At 40.8% G+C, this 21,651-nt stretch overlaps 2 protein-coding genes and 1 pseudogene across 2 annotated transcripts; all 3 read left to right on the top strand.

Moving 5' to 3' along the window:
* The first annotated feature begins 302 nt into the window (after nucleotides 1–302).
* Nucleotides 303–2,612, top strand: LOC147451837 (uncharacterized). The gene is made up of 9 exons (XM_086518839.1): nucleotides 303–466; nucleotides 545–603; nucleotides 856–930; nucleotides 1,051–1,134; nucleotides 1,219–1,346; nucleotides 1,441–1,663; nucleotides 1,920–1,989; nucleotides 2,075–2,188; nucleotides 2,278–2,612. The coding sequence occupies exons 1-8, from the start codon at nucleotides 443–445 to the stop codon at nucleotides 2,078–2,080; spliced, it is 669 nt and encodes a 222-aa protein (XP_086374965.1). The 5' UTR covers nucleotides 303–442; the 3' UTR covers nucleotides 2,081–2,188; nucleotides 2,278–2,612.
* A 12,174-nt stretch (nucleotides 2,613–14,786) lies between these two features.
* On the top strand, nucleotides 14,787–15,029 carry LOC147451838 (uncharacterized). Its single transcript, XM_086518840.1, has one exon. It carries the CDS (start codon nucleotides 14,787–14,789, stop codon nucleotides 15,027–15,029), a length of 243 nt encoding a protein of 80 aa, XP_086374966.1.
* Nucleotides 15,030–18,778: 3,749 nt separating this feature from the next.
* On the top strand, nucleotides 18,779–19,489 carry LOC147451839 (uncharacterized; annotated as a pseudogene).
* The last annotated feature ends 2,162 nt before the right edge of the window (nucleotides 19,490–21,651 follow it).

Here is a 21,651-nt window from a genome sequence, read left to right on the forward strand (position 1 = left end):
CATGGCTTCTTAAAACAAGTCACAATATGTCAATATAAATATGTCCAAATGTATTAGACCTTATAGTTTTAAAATGTGAAATTATATAAATAAAAAATATAAAAAATTATATAAATACGTCAAACTCCATTACACCTTATATTCTACATATCAGCTTTTAGATGTGAAATTTTAGATTTTGAGTGTACCCTATCTATTATCTATATTTGGTGTGCAAGTGAGGACACTTTAAAAACTCGGCACAAATAACGAAAAAAATCACTGCAAAATGAAAGGTCGTGAATGATCACTCCTAGTGCAATGTCAGTGCGCTTACTCCCAGTGTAAAGCCAGTTACGGCTAAGGCTGAGTACTCCATACTGACTTATTGCTAAGGCTTTTGCGTTATTGCAAAGGCTTTTGTATTGCAAATTGCGCATTTGTGCCTCCTGCTCATGGACGAATGCACGCCGACGTGCGCCCTTTGGTAGGGTTTTAGAAAAGTTCCATGATGCGGTATGAGTGCTGCAATAAGCAAATAATCCGGCAGGTATGAGTGTTGTAGGAAGGAGGCTACAACGCAGCGCTGGGAATGTCAAACCGCAACGCACCACAACAATGCAGGTTTTTGTTTCCACCTTGAATTTGCCCACCACTTCACCCCTCTGATTAAACACATGCGCACAAAATCTGCAGCGTCAGGTTTCCTCGCACGCTGGCGTGTGGTGATTGCAAAAGACCAGATTATGATTGCAAAAGACCAATTTCTTTAATTAACCCAATTCTTAGAGTCAAATTTTAGTTTAAGCTAGTAGTCATGCCCATTTGTTGAGTGCATTGTTGTCGCAATCATTAAATCTTAATGTACTGGTGCAGGATTGAAGTCACTTCCGTTCTCCCCTTTCACCTCGCACGCCAACGTGCGGTGATTGCTCACGACCTTTATGAAAGGTAATAATGCTTCTATCCAGACAGTAGTTAAGATATCCATCCCCTCAGAGATTTTGAATAAGCATAGGCCGACGTGTGGTGGTTTATATTTGCAACTCAAAGGCGTCACCTTCTGCGTAGGTCTTTCAAAACTTTGCTCAAATCACCTCGTGAGCTTGATTCTATTGCTTTAAGCAAGACTAAGATTATAAAGCTCACGCCGACGTGATTCTATTGCTTCTATTGATTCTATTATAATAGCTTGATTCTATTGTCTTAAGCAAGACTAAGGTTAATACCCTATGCAAGGGTGAGGGGGTTGAGAGATGATCTTGATGGATTGAAGGCTTCCTTTGCAAAAGAAGGGTATATGCAAGAGAAAGGAGCTTTCATTGTCTCACTGTGGACTTGGAAAAGAGAGGAAGCACTTGTGACAGGTGTGATAAAAATTTATTTTTTATTTTTGAGTGTTATTGTCTTGTCTTGAAAGCTTTGGATATTTTTTGAATTATGTTTTTGTGAATGTTCAAGATGATACCAAGGCTACATGGGACCCATTTTGGAATGAAATCAATGATGAGTTTGAATCAGAATTGAGAAAGCAAATGAAGTTTCAAGGTCTTATCAATCACATGTTCTATGTATGGGAGGGCAACCATCGGACTGTTGCATGGACAGAGGTAATAAAGGAAAGGTTTTCCACCTTAAAGGAGAAGCATTGTCGAGTTTATTCACAATTATTGATCCCACCAAGGTGCGTGAGATAGCTTTGCTCATGCATAAGTTGTTTTATTTTTATTTATGTTCATTAAAGTAAATACATAAAAAATATTCTTGTATAAATAAAATGATTTTCTTGTCTTTCAATGTAGCATGAATACTCATGCCGTAGTAGCTCCTCATCTTTGTGATGAGATTGTGAATACCATAAACTTGTGTGCTACGGACTGTGAAATGTACTTAAAGGGTTTTCGTGACAAAGATCAAAATCTCATTGCTGTTGTATGTAGAAAGTATGCAAAGGATACAGAGCCTTGGTACTCGCTTACACGACGTTACCTTGGTAGATTGGTTTATGATGTAAGTTATAATTTGATTTTTTTTTAAAAAAAATAGCATGCCTTTGTAATAAAGATCATTTAAATAAATTTGGTTTTGACTTTAGGTTTAAATGACAAAAGAGAAGGAAAGGTGATTAGCGCATGTGAAGCATGGCTTGACGGATGAAGAGAGAATTCAACAGGAGATTATACACAAAGATCAAGAACGAGTTGGAAAGGTGATATATATTTGCATTGAATAGAAGTTTACGAAAAATGAAAGATCACTTGATTTAATTTTCTTGTCGTTTGCTTTTGTATTTTTCAGCTATTGAACATTGTGGATCCCAACCTTAGACCTGATTGGCTGGCCAAAATTATGTCTTTGAAATGGGGAATTGATAGTTGGGCTACATTAGAGAAGCTCAATCTGATAGCAATCCAAGATGCCCCTTTGCAAATCAAGATTCATTGGATCTCATTATTGGAAGCAGATAAGATTACAAGGGGTGCATACAGTCTGAAGAAGGGAGACCACGTCTTTTGAATGTAAGCACCATATATAAAAAATTGATGTTTATACGTTGTTGTCTAATGTAACTTTACATTCTATTTTGGCTATAGTTGGCTTTGCAGAGAGGTTTTGTTGCCTCATGTTCTTGATAGGGCATTGCAACTAGTATCTGACTTTTTGGATGTGCCTGGAGGGATACCTCTACCACATGATTGCAACATGGGATTCTATTTTGATGAGATCAAATTTGAAGCCAGGCCATATCTATTTCCAATTGAGGTGTCTCTTGGAGCAAAGATAAAGGATGTATCAGTTTTTAGGGGACCAATGGTCAGATGGAACATCAGTGGTAATCATTTCAAAGACGGGTGGAATTCTTGTCAATGCATGTCTGCTACGTCATTTGTGGTGCAAAAAAGTGTAGGAACGGTAAGTGGTGGAGCTTTTATGGCACAAACGCGTATAACAGTAAGGCGAGTAGGCATTTTTTCTCGCAAACCTCCTGCGCAATGCTTACCTTCTGTTGTCCACTCACCATCGCCGAGCTCTGAAGATTCTTCACTACAGCCGCAAACCTCGTCCTCTAAGGAGATCGTGGATTGTCGTCTGTCTTTGCTAGCGACCCCTGGATACGGTTTCTAAGAATCAAGTAAGTCATCTTCTTCTTCTCCTGCTTCATCATCTTCACGGTGCATGGATAAGAAGAAATTGTCAGAAAAGATGCAGGAGACTATCGACGAAACCCAAGCCCTTATTAGTGCTACAAAGGCAACTCTTCCACTCATCTCGCACAACAAAATCCAGTGCTATGTGTTTACTGAGAAAGCTAAGGCTCTACTCCAACTGTGGGATTTGCATGTGGTTTTGCAAGCCACGAGGATTGAGTCTGACACAGCCATCATAAGGCAAGTCCTGGACTCTTTTAATGCTGAAGATGACAGTGCTGTGGTTTATGGAAAGAACATGTGTGTCACACCAGAAAGTATTGCTTTCGCATTTTGCATGCCAAACGGGCCCAAGCTATCTGTGGCAATTGTAGATCAGATCAGTGCAGCTCTGAAGGAAGATGATGCTGCCAAGAGGAAAAGGAAAGCCAGTGTGCAAGGGATTCTAGTAGCAGGACTGGAAGCTCTGGTTGCCTATTGATTTGTGGCTGAAGCTGTGAGCCTGAAGAATAATCCGATATAAGTGTAAGAGAAACTTTTTGCTATGGTTTTAGCAAAAAGACTAGATTCCAAAGTCTCTATCAACCTTTTCCAGATATTGTTGCATAATGTGCTTCAGCAAACTGCTAAGCTGAAATCTCAAAGTGTATTCAAGGCTTGGTATGTTTGACAGTTTTTGTATTGGGCAACTGCTCCAAACACCCATGATCAGGTGAGAATGGCTTGGAGCCAGAAGCCGTTCCCAGTATCCAGGAATATAAAATTGTCATTGGACAAAGAAGAGCCAGAAAGCTAGTCAACCCCCACTGGATAGAAAAGGAAGGCTATACAAGATGAAGCTGGCAGTTCAAAGAAGCCAAGGACGACACTGACTAAAACCACTGCTCTCCTGAAGCAGTTGGAAAGTCAAATCAAAACAGTTTCTACTAAAAGGATTCTAATTAGCTAGATTGAACAACATCCTGACCAGACCACTAGTGGAATCAACCAGTCAACAGGCCAGATTTCAATAACCACGAGTAATGGACAAGACCAATCACAAAGGGCCATTCCTGATCAGCCAGCAGACCAGACTGATAAGGGTAAAGGACCAGCATCTCCAAGTCCACTTGGCAGAGTTTCCATCCCATACAATGAAGAAGCCCTGCACTTGACAAAGAAAGACTGGTTACAACAGCTGCAAACTCATCCGCACAAGGAACGTCTCCTATTGCAAAAATCTGATTATGTTGCATTACCTTATTTGGCTCTTGTCACAGTCTATGAGCCAAGTGACTCTGACCCAGCAACAGTTAATAATGGTTGTTTAGTACTCATTCAGTCATCATGGAATACTATTGTCAATTGCATGGGACAAATGCTGGATGATGCAGGGTCAGAAGATGAGTTGAATAAAGTAAAAATTGAACTAAAGGAAGTTGAGGAGCAGATTGAAAAGCTAGAGCAAGGGAGAGCAGCCCAGAACCTGCACCACAGTATCCTTGAGGCTCAGTCAGATAGGACTATTCAGCAGTTACAAAGTAAGTTAGCCAAGGTAGAGTCTAAGATGTAGACCATGCGGGAAGAAAAGGCAGAAGCTCAACGAGCTACTGGTTCGAAACCATGCTGAGAATGAAGCGAGTTGAGTTCAACTCTTTACTGATCGGCCACAATGCTCTGAAGGCCACATTAACATGAAGATATATCTATAATAATCTGGCCGAGATCTTGAATCCAGTAGGCAATGCTGTTTTCAACATAGATAACTTGAAGTCTCTTATGGAGACGATGCAGAGTGATTTGCAGGATAAAGTTATTGAATATAACAATGCTCTGACAAATCAAGCTATCCTTGATTACATTGAACAACAAAACATCATTGAAGAAGACGAGGATAAGATGGAAGAAGAAGCAGAGAAGAAGGATGGACCAGACGAAGGACATAATGATGATGATAATGATGCCTCTCCTCCATCTCCACCTTCAGAACTTGGTACTGGTGGTACAGGGCCAACTGAAAGAAATCAGTCACACAGGTAGACCAGCCAGACCAGCATGAAGGGGAGTGATCGAGTAATCAGTAGCTAGTAGAGTAACAACCCAACAACATTGGGAATCCATCGGTACACCAGTCACAACACAGTCGGGATGTTAAAGGAAAGGCAAAGCCGTGACTGAGGGACCAACAGGTGACGAGCAACATTTATTACAGCTTATCATGCTAAACAAGAGATGGAGACATCAGCAGGCTCCTATAACTAGGCGATATCTGGAGGATGATGATCTTATCTCTGATTTGGAGTGCTTTCAGTGACTGTATGTCGGCGCCAGGGAAATGGTTGAGCATTGGAGATCAGCTGCTTTCCATGATTAAGAGGCCTGCCAATTGCCTGTGCATCCCAATACAATACAACTATTAGAAAGGGTGCCTGAATGGATACTAACTACTGAAGAGAGAATAACCAATCCACATTGGCAACGACACTCTACTGCAGATTGTCGCTCTTTAGCCATGGAATTAGAGCTTTTGTTGGGGAACAAGCCGATGTATAAATGCATGAAGGATGTCAGGAATCAGTTGAAAGAGGTCTTAGTGCAAATGGAGATTGCTAGGGGAGTTCTGGATCAAAGGATGCGAGCTATTCTTGAAGACTAGACTGCCACCAGCAAGGGACCTCAAACTTGAATGTCAGTGGGAGAACAGGCAACTACTCTTCGGCGACTGTTTCAGCTGGTTAAAGTAACTAGAAAGATGATGCAGCAAGAGAACCAGGCTGCCCTTAACTTCTTGGAATTTGTGCGTGATTCCGCAGTTCTCTTGTATGCTTTACCAGCAAGAGAGGCAGAGTTGCCAAGATTTTCTCCAGCACTCTACCCTCTCAACATCTAGAACCAATCGATAAGCTCACATATTTCAAGATTACTGATGATCTTTAGGATTGGTATGAGCGATCGACTGTGGAATGAAAAACTTGGCAAACACTATTCAACGACGCTCTTCAATTGAATGATCTCCAGGAGCTGCGAGATGAGGTGCAGAGGATCAAATTGTGTATGGGCCAATGGAAAATTCACCTGAGAGGCCTCACTAAGATCACCAACCAACTGCTGCAACTCACTGTTGAGTCCTCTAAAGTGCCTGAAAAGGACATTACGGCTAAACCAAGCCTAGGACCACAGTTTAGAGACTTGGCTGAGGTTCTCTTTGAAGCTCGGATAAAAGCCAATCAGCCTCTTCCAAAAGGATGGATCCATACAACCTCGCATTGTCACAAACTGGCTAGAACTCGGCTCACCAAAGGCAGACGTGTTGAGAAGAACCGAGACGAGGAAGACCGAGACCAAGAGATGAGAGAGAGAGAGGCCACAACTCGAGAATTGCAAACCCCAAAGTGTGTCTACTGATCATGCGAGATGCGTTTATATAGAGGGGACCAGGGTGCTATATATAGAGATACTATATATAGCTCAACACCCCACTCAAATGAAGGTCCCTAACTGTGGATGAAAAAACCCTTGGGGGCTCAAGGGAAAAACCCACAGCTCCATATATACCCACCGCTATATTAAAATATTTTAAATATACATTTACAATGTTCAAAGGAGCTACATCACTCCTTGTTTTACAATGTTCCCTTTCAAAGGTGTTTAACAACCCTATATACAGTTGAATTGATGCAAATTCTCCAATATCTTTGTGCAGGTTGAATATCTTTGAGCCTCTATACACACTCCTTGATGTGACTTTCATCCTGTAAACAATATGAACTCAAGAAACATATCGAGACGTGAAGGTTAGAAATAACCACATCACATTGTCCTTAGAGACGGTTCGCGAGGCTGCTCTAGAGACAACATAGAAACAAACATAATGACGATGCAATCACATATACAGATGACATAGAAACAAACATAATATCAATGTAATCACATGTGCACACATATATACAAAGCCGGCATTTAAAAACATGATGGGCCCCCTAAGATTATGTGTATGCTTGCAAGCAGAGAAAATGCATTCCATAATATAAAGTGGACGAGACGATAAGGCTGATGAGACGATAGATTTTCAATGGCTGACGGGAAGATAGAGCTTCAATAGCCAGACGAGATGATAGATGTTCTACTGTCAAATGAGACAATAGATTTTTAGCTATGCCAATCTGTCAGCATCAATCTTTTACGAGACGACAAAACTTCAATGTAGCCATAACATAAGTCATCTTGCCATGTCGAAAGGCTTCATGTTAGTCATAACACACAGCTTTGACGGGACAAGAAGAAATCCTTTTAGTCCAGACGAAAATGTTCAAAACCAACTAATAGAAATAGGATACGATAATAATAAACCTCCGAGAGATGTACCTTGAACTTTGTCATGAGTAGTCGGATTGAACACGATGTAAACCTTCGACATCAAGAGTAAACCTCCAAGAGATGTACCTTGAACTTTGTCATGAGTAGTCGAATTGAACACGATGTAAACCTCTGACATCAAGACTAAATCTCCGAGAGATGTACCTTTAACTTCGTCATGTATAGTCGGATTGAATGCGATGTAAACCTCCGACATGAAGAGTAAATTATGGTCGGGTATCACCTCCGATATCAAGAGTATATCTAGATATGACCTTCCACATCATGAGTATAGCCGAAACCAGTGTTGGGTAGCATCTCCAACATCAAGAGTATAGACAGATCCTTATCTCGCTTAGAGTCCTCCTCATAGTTCAAAATTGTATATCTTTGAAAATCCCATTTGTACATCTTTGAAATCCATCACCTTCTGCCTGTCATCTGCCTGTCCCATTTGTTATTTATATATTCATACTCCTTCACATGAATCCGGTTGGGGGCTGCGACCATATTCTAGTTGCAATATCACTGCCATGAACCATGTTCAGTAGATCCGATACCCTAAGAAGGAAGTTCAAGTTTAAGTAAACCATATTTAGTATGAGGAAAAACGTGTTCCACTTGGTCAATCTGATTGGACCCCGCCAATTAACGTCGTCAAGAAAGCGAACACTTCCCAACTATCGTTCAAGGGGACCTTCAACTGGCTTCGATTTTACCTCCGTCGTCAGGCTATTGCAACCTCTATCTTCAGACACCATTCTTTAACTCTCTCTTTTGCTTTCTCAATAGGAAATTAGACGTACGCCCAACAAGCCTTCCACGGCTGCACTACATCAAGTTCAAGGCATGCACTAAAAACTCCTGATTGGCTGCGCTAAAAACTGGTAACGAGAACGTCGTCCATGCTGACTGGATTAAGGTAGAATGTGTAAAGCGGATATGAGTGAACTGCATGCAAAATCTGAGCGTCTAGGTATTATAAGCAACAAACGTTGTAAATTTAGAGTTCCATTATCTTCATGCTCCTTGCTGCCCGTCCAAAAGCTGGAATATAGAGTTCGATTATCAGCATGCTCCTCGCAGCCCGCCGTCCAAAAGCTGGTAGCCAGAGGTTCATGCCGACGATTGATTGCTGCAAACTACAGAATACTCATTGCCACGCAAAGTCTTCATAACAACCAACCATAAAATTTCAATAAAACATAAGGCTTTTACACACGCAAACGCTGCTTCTTGGCCTAGAAGTTTGCAATCGCTTGCAGCCTTGCACAACCCATGCAAGCACCACAACCTATAAGTGTTTTCATGTGAGTCTTGCGATCACTGACCTCTCTTTTGCTTTTGCCACGAAACCTCAGCAGCATCATGAAACCTGATCAGATTCTTGTCTTTTTCAATAAATCAAGCCTTGCTCTTTTAGTGATAGTACGATGGCTTGTCACAGCCATGAATGGAGCTGGCAGCATTTTTCATGATATGAAGGTACTGTAGTCCCCCCAGAATCGCATGACACGCAACAAAATCTATCATCTTTGCCATAGCGTAGGAATTTTCCATATATGAAAATCTAGGCAAAAGCTACGAACAAAAACTCAGAAGATTTCCGTGAGAGAACGCCAATAAGATGAGTTGTATAACTTCCACAGTTGTAGGAAGAGCGCACATGAAGTTACGAGCAGCTCTGATACCATGTTGAGAAGAACCGAGACGAGGAAGATTGAGACCAAGAGATGAGAGAGAGAGAGAGGCCACAACTCGAGAATTGCAAACCCCAAAGTGTGTCTACTGATCACACGAGATGTGTTTATATAGAGGGGACCAAGGTGCTATATATAGAGATACTATAGATAGCTCAACAGCCTTGGCCTACTGTGTGACGCGACACGAAAGGGCGAAATACATTGATAATGAACAAAGAATATATAGAGTACGCAAAGTAGATAGATGAAATAAAGAGTCTATATGGATACAAGGTAATCATTACAAGAAGAGCATAGCTCATTTCATAACCTCCCGAACACCCCCGAGCTATCTCAATCACACTCTCACTCTCACTCTCAATCTCAATCTTGTGCACAATCTCAATCTCAATCACACTCTCAATCTCAATCTCTTGATGGCAACAATGGTCATAATGGAAATCGCAACACGATCACAATCCCAATATCATAACACCTTGCACAGATCTTGTTTCACACATTGGATTTTTGCATCGTCTACAAAATAGCAAAAAGAACATACTCGTGCAACCAAATCAACATGATAATCAAATTCAAAAAATCATTTTGTACTATCATAAAAGACTATAATCACTTCTTGATTGGATCAAACAAAAGAGATATTACCTGTGTATATCTATTTGTAATCTAGCCTGTTGCTGCTGGCAATTTGTTTTCCTGATAAAAAATGATTTTGCAAAAACTAATTATGAGACGCACCGAAATCGATGTGGTCTACAACTTTGCAGAAGAAAGTTTTTTCAAATTCTGCACCGATTTTGAGTTATCGTTCGCGGACTGCGGATATGCACGAAAAGCAACTTTCGTTTCCCCCCCCCCCCCCCCCCCCCCCCTCATAATTGAGAACGATTTTGCAGAAATAGCCTGCGAAAAGCACTGGAATCGATGTGGTCTACAACTTTGCAGAAGAAAGTTTTTTCAAATTCTGCAATGATTTTTAATTATCGTTGGCGGACTGCGTACATGCCTGAAAAGCAACTTTTGTTTTTGGTTTTTTGATTTTTCTACTAAGTATAAATGATTTTGCAGAAACTATTCGCTTGAACCATCGCAATTGATGTGGTGTATAACTTTGCAGAAGAAAGTTTCTCTAAATTCTGCACCGATTTTGGGTTATCGTTCTCGTACTTCGAATATGTTTGAAAATCAAATTTTACTTTTTGCTTTTGATTTTCCTCATAATTGAAAACTTCTCAGTTATATTTTCTCTTCATCAATCGTATATTTGTTACTGACGTAACTTTGCTGCAGAAGCCAGTTACATATCGTTCCGATTAAGTCGAGCCGTTGATGATCATCCAAATTCTATCGAGCTACTGTTGGTACATGATCTTTTGTTATTCTTCTAGAGATATAGTTTACACCGTTTTATTGATAATCTCTCGTTGATACCATAGTGATTTTGATGGTACCATGATGATGTTTTGTTAGTACTTTGGTCATGGTGACTATCTCTCTCTCTATTTATTTCTCTCTATATCCTCTGGCTTCAGTAATAAGTGATAAATCCTATTTATCTGAATGTATTTTATATTGTTATGCGCTCCCGTTTGTGACAAGAACAGCAATGTTGGGGCAGGTTATGTATGGCCGATGTGTTTCCCCTGAAAGAGACGGGCGAGCCACTGAGTGCGAATGCAACACGACTACGCATTGCAAAAGGGCAGGCTTCGATGAGCACCAGCCCGCCTTTCATTCGGGGAGCTGTGCTGTGTGAGTGATTAGGCACATGCTATTATACCTTAACCGGTACTGGCCCGAATGGGGTTATTCGACACCGGGCAGCGGGTTGTATGCCAGGCAATTTTGGATGAGATTACTAGCAGGTCTACGGGCGTGGGGTCCCCAAGTAAGTAGTGGGGGCACACTGATGACGATTATGCTACTGGTATGGTTGGCACTTCATGGAGGTTACAGTCAAGGGCAATGCAAAGGGAGGAATTCCAACGGGGAGAAAATGCTGCAGAGAATCACTCAGGACATACCCGAGGGCGTGACGAATGCGTTGTTGGGGTATAGGCGTCTGTGCCTTGCCCGGCCGCCCAGAGTCTGGGCACCCATTGACTTGTATGCCTTATACATAGCATAAGTGTATAGGGGGCTGGTCACTCATTGAGTCTCCCCACCCATATCTCTGTGTCGTGTGTCTCCTTCTCTCTCTCACTCTTCGTTTGTGGTGCTCCCCGATCCCCTTCAATTGGTATCAAAGCCTGGCAATAGAGCTTGGCGACGTTGGATCGGGCGATTCGACGTGGTGACATTGCAGCGAAGTTCGATCGCGGAGTTTCACGGAGAGTGATTTTAGCTTGAGACGGATTGTCTTTGGAGCTTAGGAGCTTGGTGTGGTCAAGCTTGGTTGAGGAGGCGGTTGCGGCTTCCTTGGTGAGAGGAGCTTTGAGCTCAGTGGAGCTCGATAGAAAAGTGCTCGGCGGAGGAGAGCTTGACATTCGAATGCTTGGATGTTGTTGTGGCAGAGCTCTTGCATTGGATCTTGCATTGAGAGCACATTGCATCATGCAGAGTGGAGCAGGAGCAGGTTCAAGACTGTGTGCAACTCGTTTTTTGCCATTTTCGGGCTCTAAAACATAGTTTTTTGCGTAGCTCCGTCATACAGAATCAGATCTACATGATCCAGGAGTCTAGGTCAGGGTTTTGGCACGCTCTGGAAGCGATGGTGATGTCTATTTGCTGAAATTCTACTTTGAATTACAGCAAGTACAGCAGCAGGTTTGTTTGTGCCCTTTCGGGTCCCAAAAACATTGTTTTTGGTATATCTCACACACACAGAGTATTTTCTGCAGCAACTAGCAGATTCATAGGTGTACACAGGTTTTTGGATATGCATTTGTCTAGAGAGCCACTCATGCGAGAGTGAGCTATGTTGCCATGGTCTTGGAGGTTTATGTATGCCATATATGGATTTGTGTATTTGTTTATGGCTGAGATTATTTGAGATTTGGCTCAATTTATAGAAGAAACTCTGTTGGATTTTATCCAAGTTCTCGCCATAGCTTCTACGTAGCTGCAGGTTTCTCTTTGACAGTTTAGTGGTTGAGTTTACTCTCGCTTTGACAGGTGATTTTCAGCCATCATTTGGTTGGAGTTTGGAGTCACTTGTGTATGTCCTTGTATGCCGTATTTCGCATTGCGCATAGCGACAGATCTTGCAAGTTTTACGAAATGTTGCTATAGTTATCTGGCAGACATTTAGTCATTGATTGGAAGGTATTTTGGCAGCAATCATCACTCACATGTATGTCATTTGAGGTGCCGTTGAGTGGTACTCCGGCAAGAGCAGGTATGGTCATATGTATGTCTCTTTGAGGTTTACTGTTGAGACTTTGCTCCAGTTACAAAGGAGACTTTGCAAAACTTTTGTCAGATATTTATGCGCGATTGAGTCATATTGACTTGTGATTTTGTGCAAGGTTTTGCACGGTTATTGGTGCAATTTTGCATCAGGTTTTGAGCCATATTTGCAGACTTTTGTTGATGCGATTCGAATCAGTTTAGGGCTTATTTGGTTGACATTTGCTACTCATTGTTGGTTGCTCTTTTGCGAGCATTATGGCTGATTTTTCATTTGACTTCCAGCGTTATGGTCTGACACAGTTTGATGGTGCAGATTATTTTGTTGCTTGGAAGGAGCATATGCTTGTTGCATTGGCGGATTTGGGGCAGGATAAACCCTTGCGTGGTTTATCGGCGAAGCCCAAGTCTATGTGTGATGATGATTGGCAGGATCTTGATGAGTTAGCAATGTCTACGATTCATTTGCATCTGGTAGAAGACCACAGATTTCAGCCCTAAAGTCGTCGTCGTCATCACCGTCGTCGTCACCGGCATAGTCCCAAGTTGCATCAGTCCATTGCATCCGCATTGTACCACTTTGTGCAATCAATAGTAGACCACTCTCGCCGACAAGAGTGGAGCCTTCGGAGGAGGGTTTTACAACGTCTCTGGTGTTGTATCTCTCTTCTCTCTCTATCTCTCAGTCTCGTACACTTGCACGCACAGTGTCCATTCACTTTATTTCTGATCATAGCACTTTCCACTAAGAACGGAAGGCTCTCCCTTCCATAAGAACTAAAAGGAACCTTGAGCACAGTTTGGAGCATTCATCTTCAGCAAAGCGCAAACAATCATATGCTATGGACTTGCCGACAACGTCGACGAAGATGAGGACGACAACAAGACGGGCCGGAATCTGAAAAACGCTATGGCTGAAATCAGCGAATCTTTATTCACTGAATTTTGACTCTATGTCGATGATGACGATGCAACAACGATGCGCTGAAAACGCAGATGCTGAAATCTGCGTTTTTTGGGTTGAAACTACAAATACTCGTGGATCTGACCATGCGACGAGGAACTGCTGCGGGAAGGTGAGGTCTGCGAGGTTCGATGATTCTACGGCGAAGTCTGATTGCTGAAAACTGAAGACGTTGGTCTAGATCTGGGTTTCGTCACGGTAGATCTACAAAATGCTGGATGGTTATGCTGATGCAAAAACGCTAGGGCTGATCTGTTACCTTGCTGTGGAATCTGCTAATGCTAGGGCTGATCTGTCTTCTGCTGCTGTCGGGGCTGATCTGCAGTGCAAAAACACCAGGGCTGATCTGTCATGCAAAATGCTAGGCTTTTCAAATGGGCTTCATTGTCGGTGGCAGCGTCCTCGTATCTTGAGCAGCGACATGTTTTGATTACCTTCTACATAGCTACAAAAAGAAAAATTGAGTTGTGAACCAACGAGTTGGCAGACATAAAAACAGGAATCTAAACGTCAAACCAACGTAAATAACATCGAAGACGTACCTACTTTCATGGATTGGTTATACACCCGTATGCAACGGGCGGATAGAGATCATGAGACAATCTCAAGGGAACAAAGAGAGTTTATGATCGGATGTGAAAGAAAGGTAACTTTTGGGTTTTGAAAATTTTAAACTAAACAAGCAATATTCCTTTTTTTCTTATATCATTTATATATTGATCTAGGCTCAAATGTATACAAACATGTGGGCTTATGGTCAACATCTTCGAATAAAAGCTATTGACGACTTACGTCTAACTCAAGATTCTTTCGTTGTTGCCTCTTTCCAGCAATTATCACGTGCAAGTTCTTGTTGATAGTGAACTGGGTTATGTGGGAACCATAGTTGGCATTTATGAAATATCGTATTGGATCTTCAAACAGGTGAATGAAATCCCTCTTCATACAATAATGACATGTAGATTTCTTGAAGTTATACATAATTCTAAAGTTTTGATTCGTGCATTTTGACAAGTGATTCTGAAGGTGGATTGGTTTCGTGTCAAGTATAAAGGCAATAGTGCCACAATGAGAAGAGAACTGTCCAAATTTTGGTCCGTCAACTCCTCAAAGTTAATGCGTGCAACAAGAGAGTCTTACATTCTTCCAACTCATGTTGAGCAAGCGTTCTTTTACAAGAACCCAGATTCTCATCCATGGTGGCAAGTTGTGCATCTCCAACCTAGAGGTCGTCAGTTGTTTGATAGCGTTGACCCTGAGGAAGCAAATCAGGATGAATTGGTAACATCCTCGAATCTAGACACATCCATGTTAGAGACGTGTAGAATTTCCCTTGCCGATCATGATGACATTGTAGATGATGAGAACGACAATCGTCCGTACTCTTACACTACAAACACCGAAGAGGAAGAAATAGTGGATGTCGAGCACACGGAGGAAATGAATGTCAACACAGATTTAACAGTAGAGGAGTTTGAAGAAGTAAACAAAGATAATGAAGATGATATTTTATTGACGGTTAATCTCAGAGATGACGATGAGGACTTTTAGCCGTGCATATCAACTCACAAATCAACCTATATTGGGTAAGATTTATTTGAATTAAGAACTTATCAACTAAACTTTTACACTAAAATTTAATGAGCGATAAATACCTTGCAAGCGATCCAAAGCGATATATTACGTCTCGGACTCCTTGGGTAGTACATCCATCAATAACAAGGGGGAGAACATGTTGTATACATGATTAATCCAATCAACAAAACATGCAAGAAAATAAATACTTACGAAGATGGATAAAACATTACCTTCACAAAATTGTGCCAATCATGTGTTTTTAAACCAGACAAGCTCTTGTCATCTAAAGTGAACATGTTTCGACAAGATGCTCTGTATCCTGTAGGCGTACGGATCAATTGAATCCTCTTGTTGATAGTCTGCACCTCTTTTGCGCTGAGTACCCATGGGGCAGGCTCATAGGTTATGTCACGTCCGGTTTCATCAGAAAGTGGCCATAGATTAGGCTTTGAGTTTCTATCCTTTACGTCATTTCTTGCTGCCAACCGTGTCTTTCAAGCCAACAAGGTGTTGCCATAACGAATGAACAACGTTCTTAAATATATGCATAGGATCAAGAAGATGACATATCTTCAAATCCTTCCAATATTCCAAAGTGTACCATATCGAAGGACTTTGAGCCAGAGAACGTTTTCCTCTAGCTTGCATCTTCACGGCGTCATCATCATCACCGCTTATGATCTTCGACTCCGGATCAATAGCGGGCCCAACATTCCACTTTAGATACCAATCCTTTGGTGTGTTTGGTATTGGACATTTCCCTTCTTCTACCTTCCCGTTGAAATGTATGGTTTGCCTTCTATTTCGTAAATGATGCTCTTCAGGTAAAAATTGTCTGTGTCGAAGATATATATTTTTGTTGAGGTTTTTGTGATAAATTGACCTCAACCAATCACCACACACAGGACAAGCTTTATAACCCTTGGTACATATTCTTGCATGAAAAGCATAACAAAGATTATTAGCGCAACAAATATACAAAAAACATATGAGAAAATGTATATATCTAAACCATTTACCTGAGCAAAAACCATATCCTGGAAAGTCATGGATAGTCCATGCTAAAATCCCACGAACAATGAATTGTCTTTCACCAATGCTTCTTGACATATCCACGACATCAATCCCTCTCCACAAATCTTGAAGATCGTCAATGAGAGGAGCCAAATATACATTCAGGTCTTTAACTTGTCGCTTTCCTGGGATTAAGAGTGAGGGCATTAAATGCTCTTTCTTAATACTAAGATATGGGGGTAGATTATAGTTAATAACTACCACCGGCCATGTAGACCATTTACTTGATTTTATAGAAAATGGATTCACACCATCTAATGCTACACCCATCTTTAAATTACGTGATTCTTTTGCAAAAACTGGCCATAGCGAATCAATATGCTCAAATGCATGACTATCCTGCAGAATTCGCATTACTCCATCTTTGCTCTTGTGCTCCGCTCCCCATGTCATAAGCTTAGCTAATTCGGGACTTTGAAACATATGTTTTATACGTGGAGCCAAGGGAAAATGTCTCAATAACTTTCTAGGGACCTTACCTTTCTCATCTTTATAACGAGGCGTTTGACATTTTGGGCACGTCACATTGTCCTGGTACTGATGTCTATATAAAATACAATCGTTGGGATATGCATGTATAGAAGAATAGTCAAGTCCAAGACTACTTATCATCTTCTTCACCTCATCGTGTGATGCAGGAAGGGAATTGCTTGTCGGCAAGAACTTTTGAGAGACTAGCCTGCAAGTTGATTAAAAATATGATCAATAACAAGCACCAATGTTTAGAGTGTAGCAAACAAATATGTTAGATGTATACATACTTCAATAGTGCTGAAACGGATACATTACTCCATCCAAAATGGTTTTGAAGATTAAGAATAAGTAAGCTTGCACTTAGTCGTCTCAGTTGGCTTCCTTCGTAGATATGCTTTAGAGCTTCTTCTCGAAGATACTTCTCGTTGTTAGGAATATTGCTCGCACTATCATTTTGATGCCAATCCTCAATAAAATCAGCCATGCCATCGTCATTATCAAAGATATCATCACGTCCATTAAAGTCCTTAGAATATTGTTCCTTTAGTCTTGCATACGTATTAGGATCACTCCTGCGTAGGATCCTCATGCATTCTATTGACATTTGAGATACGTCATGTGAATGTTGATTTGTGAAGTTATCGATGTCATAATCTGGAATCTCCATATTTGAAGGTAAAGAAGATTGTATCAATAGCATGCTTATATATAAAAGGAGAGAGAGATGTGCATGGAATTCAATAACATTTGGAGACAACAAAAAATAATATCAAAATAAATTAGCGACAGTACGAAACGTAATGCAAATTAAAGTGTAGAATTAGGGTACAAGAGTTCAAAATAACATTAAGAATTGTATACAATGAGCTCTTAACCCTCATCTGTTAAGGGTGCTCGTGGAGGTCTACGCTATCCATAATTGACTAGCAATTCATCACCAACACATAATGATTTAATAGCATGGACAACTATATATCTTGGTACATCCCTAGTCATGTGTCTTGGTTCATGACTATTCTCACACTCCACAAATATGCAATTGGTTCTTGCACTTCTCCCTCGACTACTATTGATTAAACCTGCTATGTTTCCTTGAGAGTAAGGTCTTCCATCAACATAGAGTCTTTGGCCTTCTGCATGTGTAATCCCTCTAGCAGAAAGAGAGGCTGCATTGAGACATAATCCATAAGTAGTCATGCTCTGGATGTAGCGAGTGAGTTGATGCCACGGACCCCATCTATATATAGGTCCACAAAAAGACATAAGGGTGACCTCTGAATGAGGGGGCACATGCAAATCCTGTGCAATAAAGACGCCTCGTCCCGCTCCACTGATGGTGGACGGAGCAATCATGTAGCGATTGCCCCAAAAGCCAAAAACCACTCCATCTGAAGGAAGTGGTCCTCCCTGCCAGCCTCCGTATCGTGTACGATCATAGCTCTGTACTAGATCCTGTAAATGAGTAGGCAATGGATGATCTCCACCCATCTCAGCCTCCAATGGAGGAGGTAGTGTTTATTGAGAAACCTCGAGCTGCAACAACTGCCAAATGACTTGTCCGTGCCGTGTGCGAGAGACATGTGCACCACTGGTAGTAAAGTCATCCTCGCCATCAAGTGAAGATATCTACATATATAATCTAGGTACATTATATATTTTACTCTTTGATTTTTAAAACTCCAATATCAAACAAAGGGAGATCAGAAATATACCATAGGTCGATGTCGCTCCTTAGGTGGTGGTGCTTGCTCAAAAGTACCATAAGTCATCTGATGTGAAAAGCACTCCCGTTGTGGCCTACGATACATGCCACAACAACGAGCACACCAACATATAATAGGCTCATCATAGTAGAAATCATCATAAACGGGTTCATGTGCAGTATCGGAACTCTATGCACCCCAGCTACCACTAGTAGGAGGTGGTGGTGTACCCTCTGATTGATCCGAATCTGGATTTCAATTACCATAAAAACATGAGACATTTATCAAATGACCAAAATAAAAAATTCAATAAAAGTAACAAAACATTGAAGTCTAATAGTTATATGGTATATTCTGACGCTTATTGTAATTTAAAAAATAAACAGGCGCTATTGTATGGTGCCGTCAAACAAGAGAAAGGCAACCATTTGCATGGAGACATGGCAATTCTTCCGCAAGGAGAGGCGCCTACGCATTAATTTTTCCCAACAAAAGGTGTGTGCCTTTGGTAATATATATTAGAATTAATATGAACTTTCCTAGATTGATTCTAACTTTCTCTAATTTATGTTATTTTGTTTATTCAAATTTTCTTAGGAGGCAACAAGAAAGAGAGTAGCTTTACGTCACACATCTAGACTAGGGCAGATGGGACGGGGTGGATTTGTGGCCACATTTGTGAGTATAGACCATTCACATTTTAACTTTTAAAGGTAGTATTATTGAATGCAAAAATTAATAAGTCTTTGGTTGTGTCTTAATGTAGACGAAAGACTATGGTCATGCACCGACGGCACAGGAGATAGAGTACGCCACATACTGTGGCTATCGTGCTTTGTGTCAAACACTTACTGACACTCCAGATCCACTTGTACGTATCTTTGTTTTGCTTTGTAGTTTTTTTCATGGTAATTGTAATATATTCTTTTTTTATTTCACTAACTAATACAGGAGCAGCATGGGGGGGCTGATATGACAGAGGTGGCTTGACAGGAGGCCGAGGGGCGACGTCAAGAGCCTGAGAGGAGCAGTGGCCCAATCACTGGCCATGATGGTGACGATCGCGGAGATGGGGACAGTCGTAGTCCCACGGTTCGGACTAGTGGTGGTGGCACTAGCGATCATGAGACCGATGATAGTGATTCTTCCAATAGTGATGGATCACATAGTGATCCTGCGTAGAGATTTCTTTTGCATATTTGGGATTGCTATATATGTATTTTTCAGTGTGCATTACTACATCGTATGTGATGATGAGATTTGTTTTGTATATGTGAGGATTGATCACTACACATTTTGGACACATGTACATAAACTTATTGATGATATATACTGACATGTATTTGTTGCATCATTGAATTTGTCTATTGTCAAACAATTAATTATTTGTCGATAAGATAATTAACCTAAGTAACCATCTCAATGTTATTTATTTGTCTTTATATATATATATATATTTTAAAGATGGATTGAAAACATGGTCATTGTGCTACCAAATGATGATGTGGCATGTGAAACCTAGTCCTAAGTTTTTTGTTAGTTGCTCTACTTCTCAAAATCAAGGCATTTTGATCTTATAGCACTCTTGTGCAAGTCTTTCAGAATATAAAAAAAATATCGCTACGAACGTTAGTCTATCTGTTCAATTGTTGTTGTCCTGGTTTTGGGTCACCGCCTGTGGCTTTTCGCGCGGTCGGTTTACACATTGTTAAAAAGGTTTCTAATGTTTTTTTGAAGATGACGATTTGAACTATGACGTTTCAAAGTACCAAGCATCATACACTCCATGTTTCAAGTTACGTACCATGTACCATGCACCAACTACAAGCATCATACGCTCCAAGTTTCAAGTTACGTGCCATGTACCATGTACCATGCACCAACAACAACTATCAAGTTTCATTATGGAACCTGATACCAAAATCTAAATCAACTGCCAAATCTAACACTAACAAGTTTTCTTGGTTTCTAAGTCAGGCTCTAGTATTAACAAGCTTTTGATTTTCATATTTTTTGTAAAGGTAGCAGATTTTACGCTAAGTGTCAGATTCTACATATCTTGTACCAAATCAAGTACCAAGTTTCAAGTTGCAAATACGAAGTACCAAATCAAGTACCAAGTACCAAGTACCTTATACCAAATCTAACACTAAAGAGGTTTTATTGTTTTCATGTTAATTTATTACAGTACCACAGAGTTACACCAACCAATTAATACCATGGACCATGTACCAATTGCAAGTACGAAGTTTCATTATGGAACCTACCGCCAAATTAAAGCAAGGACCAAGTACCAAGTATCGACATGTACCAAGTACCAAGTATCAACATGTACCAAGTACCAAGTACCGACATCTACCAAGTTTTCTTTATTTTCATGTTAAACCCACATGTCCCGAGTTGTATGAAATAGGGATAAGTTTTTTTTTTTGGTGGACTCTAGAAACAGTCCATTGGCGAGCCGTTGGAGCTCTTGTGAGCCCACATGGAATGTCCATGTACCAATGAGGCATATGGGCAAGCTATACGGCTTGCTAAGAGCTCAAACAACTCGTTAATATATGGATCGTTCTCAAAGTCCTCGAGCAAAAAACGCTCAGAAACAATACATCGGTGAGCTGTTTGAGCTCTCGGCGAGTCCTATATCTTTCCCACATGCCTCTTTGGCACGCGGAAAAGCTATGTGGATTCGTAGAATCTTAAATGGTTCGCCAATGGGCCATTTCCAAAGTAGTCCGCGAGCGTTTTTTTGGTCGTGGACTTCACAAATGGTCAATTGGCGAGCTTTAGCGCATGGAGCCCACTTGTCAATGAGGCATGTGAACAAGTTATAGAGCTTGTTTGAACTTTGAAAATGGCCCATTTGCGAGCCGTTTGAGCTTTTGTGAGCCCACATAGCTTGTCCACGTGCCAACGAGGCATGTTGGCAAGCTATATGGCTCACGAGATCTGAAGCGGCTGGCCAATGGATCATTTTAGAAGTTTGCAAGAATTATTTCTGTTATACATCAAGAACGTTTTTCTTAACTGAACAAAGGGAGCTGATTTAGGACTTATAGAAACGTCTGCTACATGACAAAAATCATGGATTTGAGATTTAATATTGGCTTGAGGGACTGCTATTTTATTTTAATATATATTTTTAATAAACAAACATAATCGACTATTTTTTATTTAATTTAAAGTTCTAACTTTAAAAATTAGCAAAAAGAGAGAGAGAGAGAGAGAGAGAGAGAGAGAGAGAGCTGTTTACCATAGTTCATCTTGAAGCCGACATTGTAAATTTATATCGCTTACGTACGCACCGGTCCGATCACGTCCGCACTACTATGCGAAATGCCAAC

Source organism: Adiantum capillus-veneris, chromosome 8 (genome assembly GCF_014529385.1).
Source record: "Adiantum capillus-veneris isolate H3 chromosome 8, ASM1452938v2, whole genome shotgun sequence".
Taxonomy (NCBI): Eukaryota; Viridiplantae; Streptophyta; class Polypodiopsida; order Polypodiales; family Pteridaceae; genus Adiantum; species Adiantum capillus-veneris.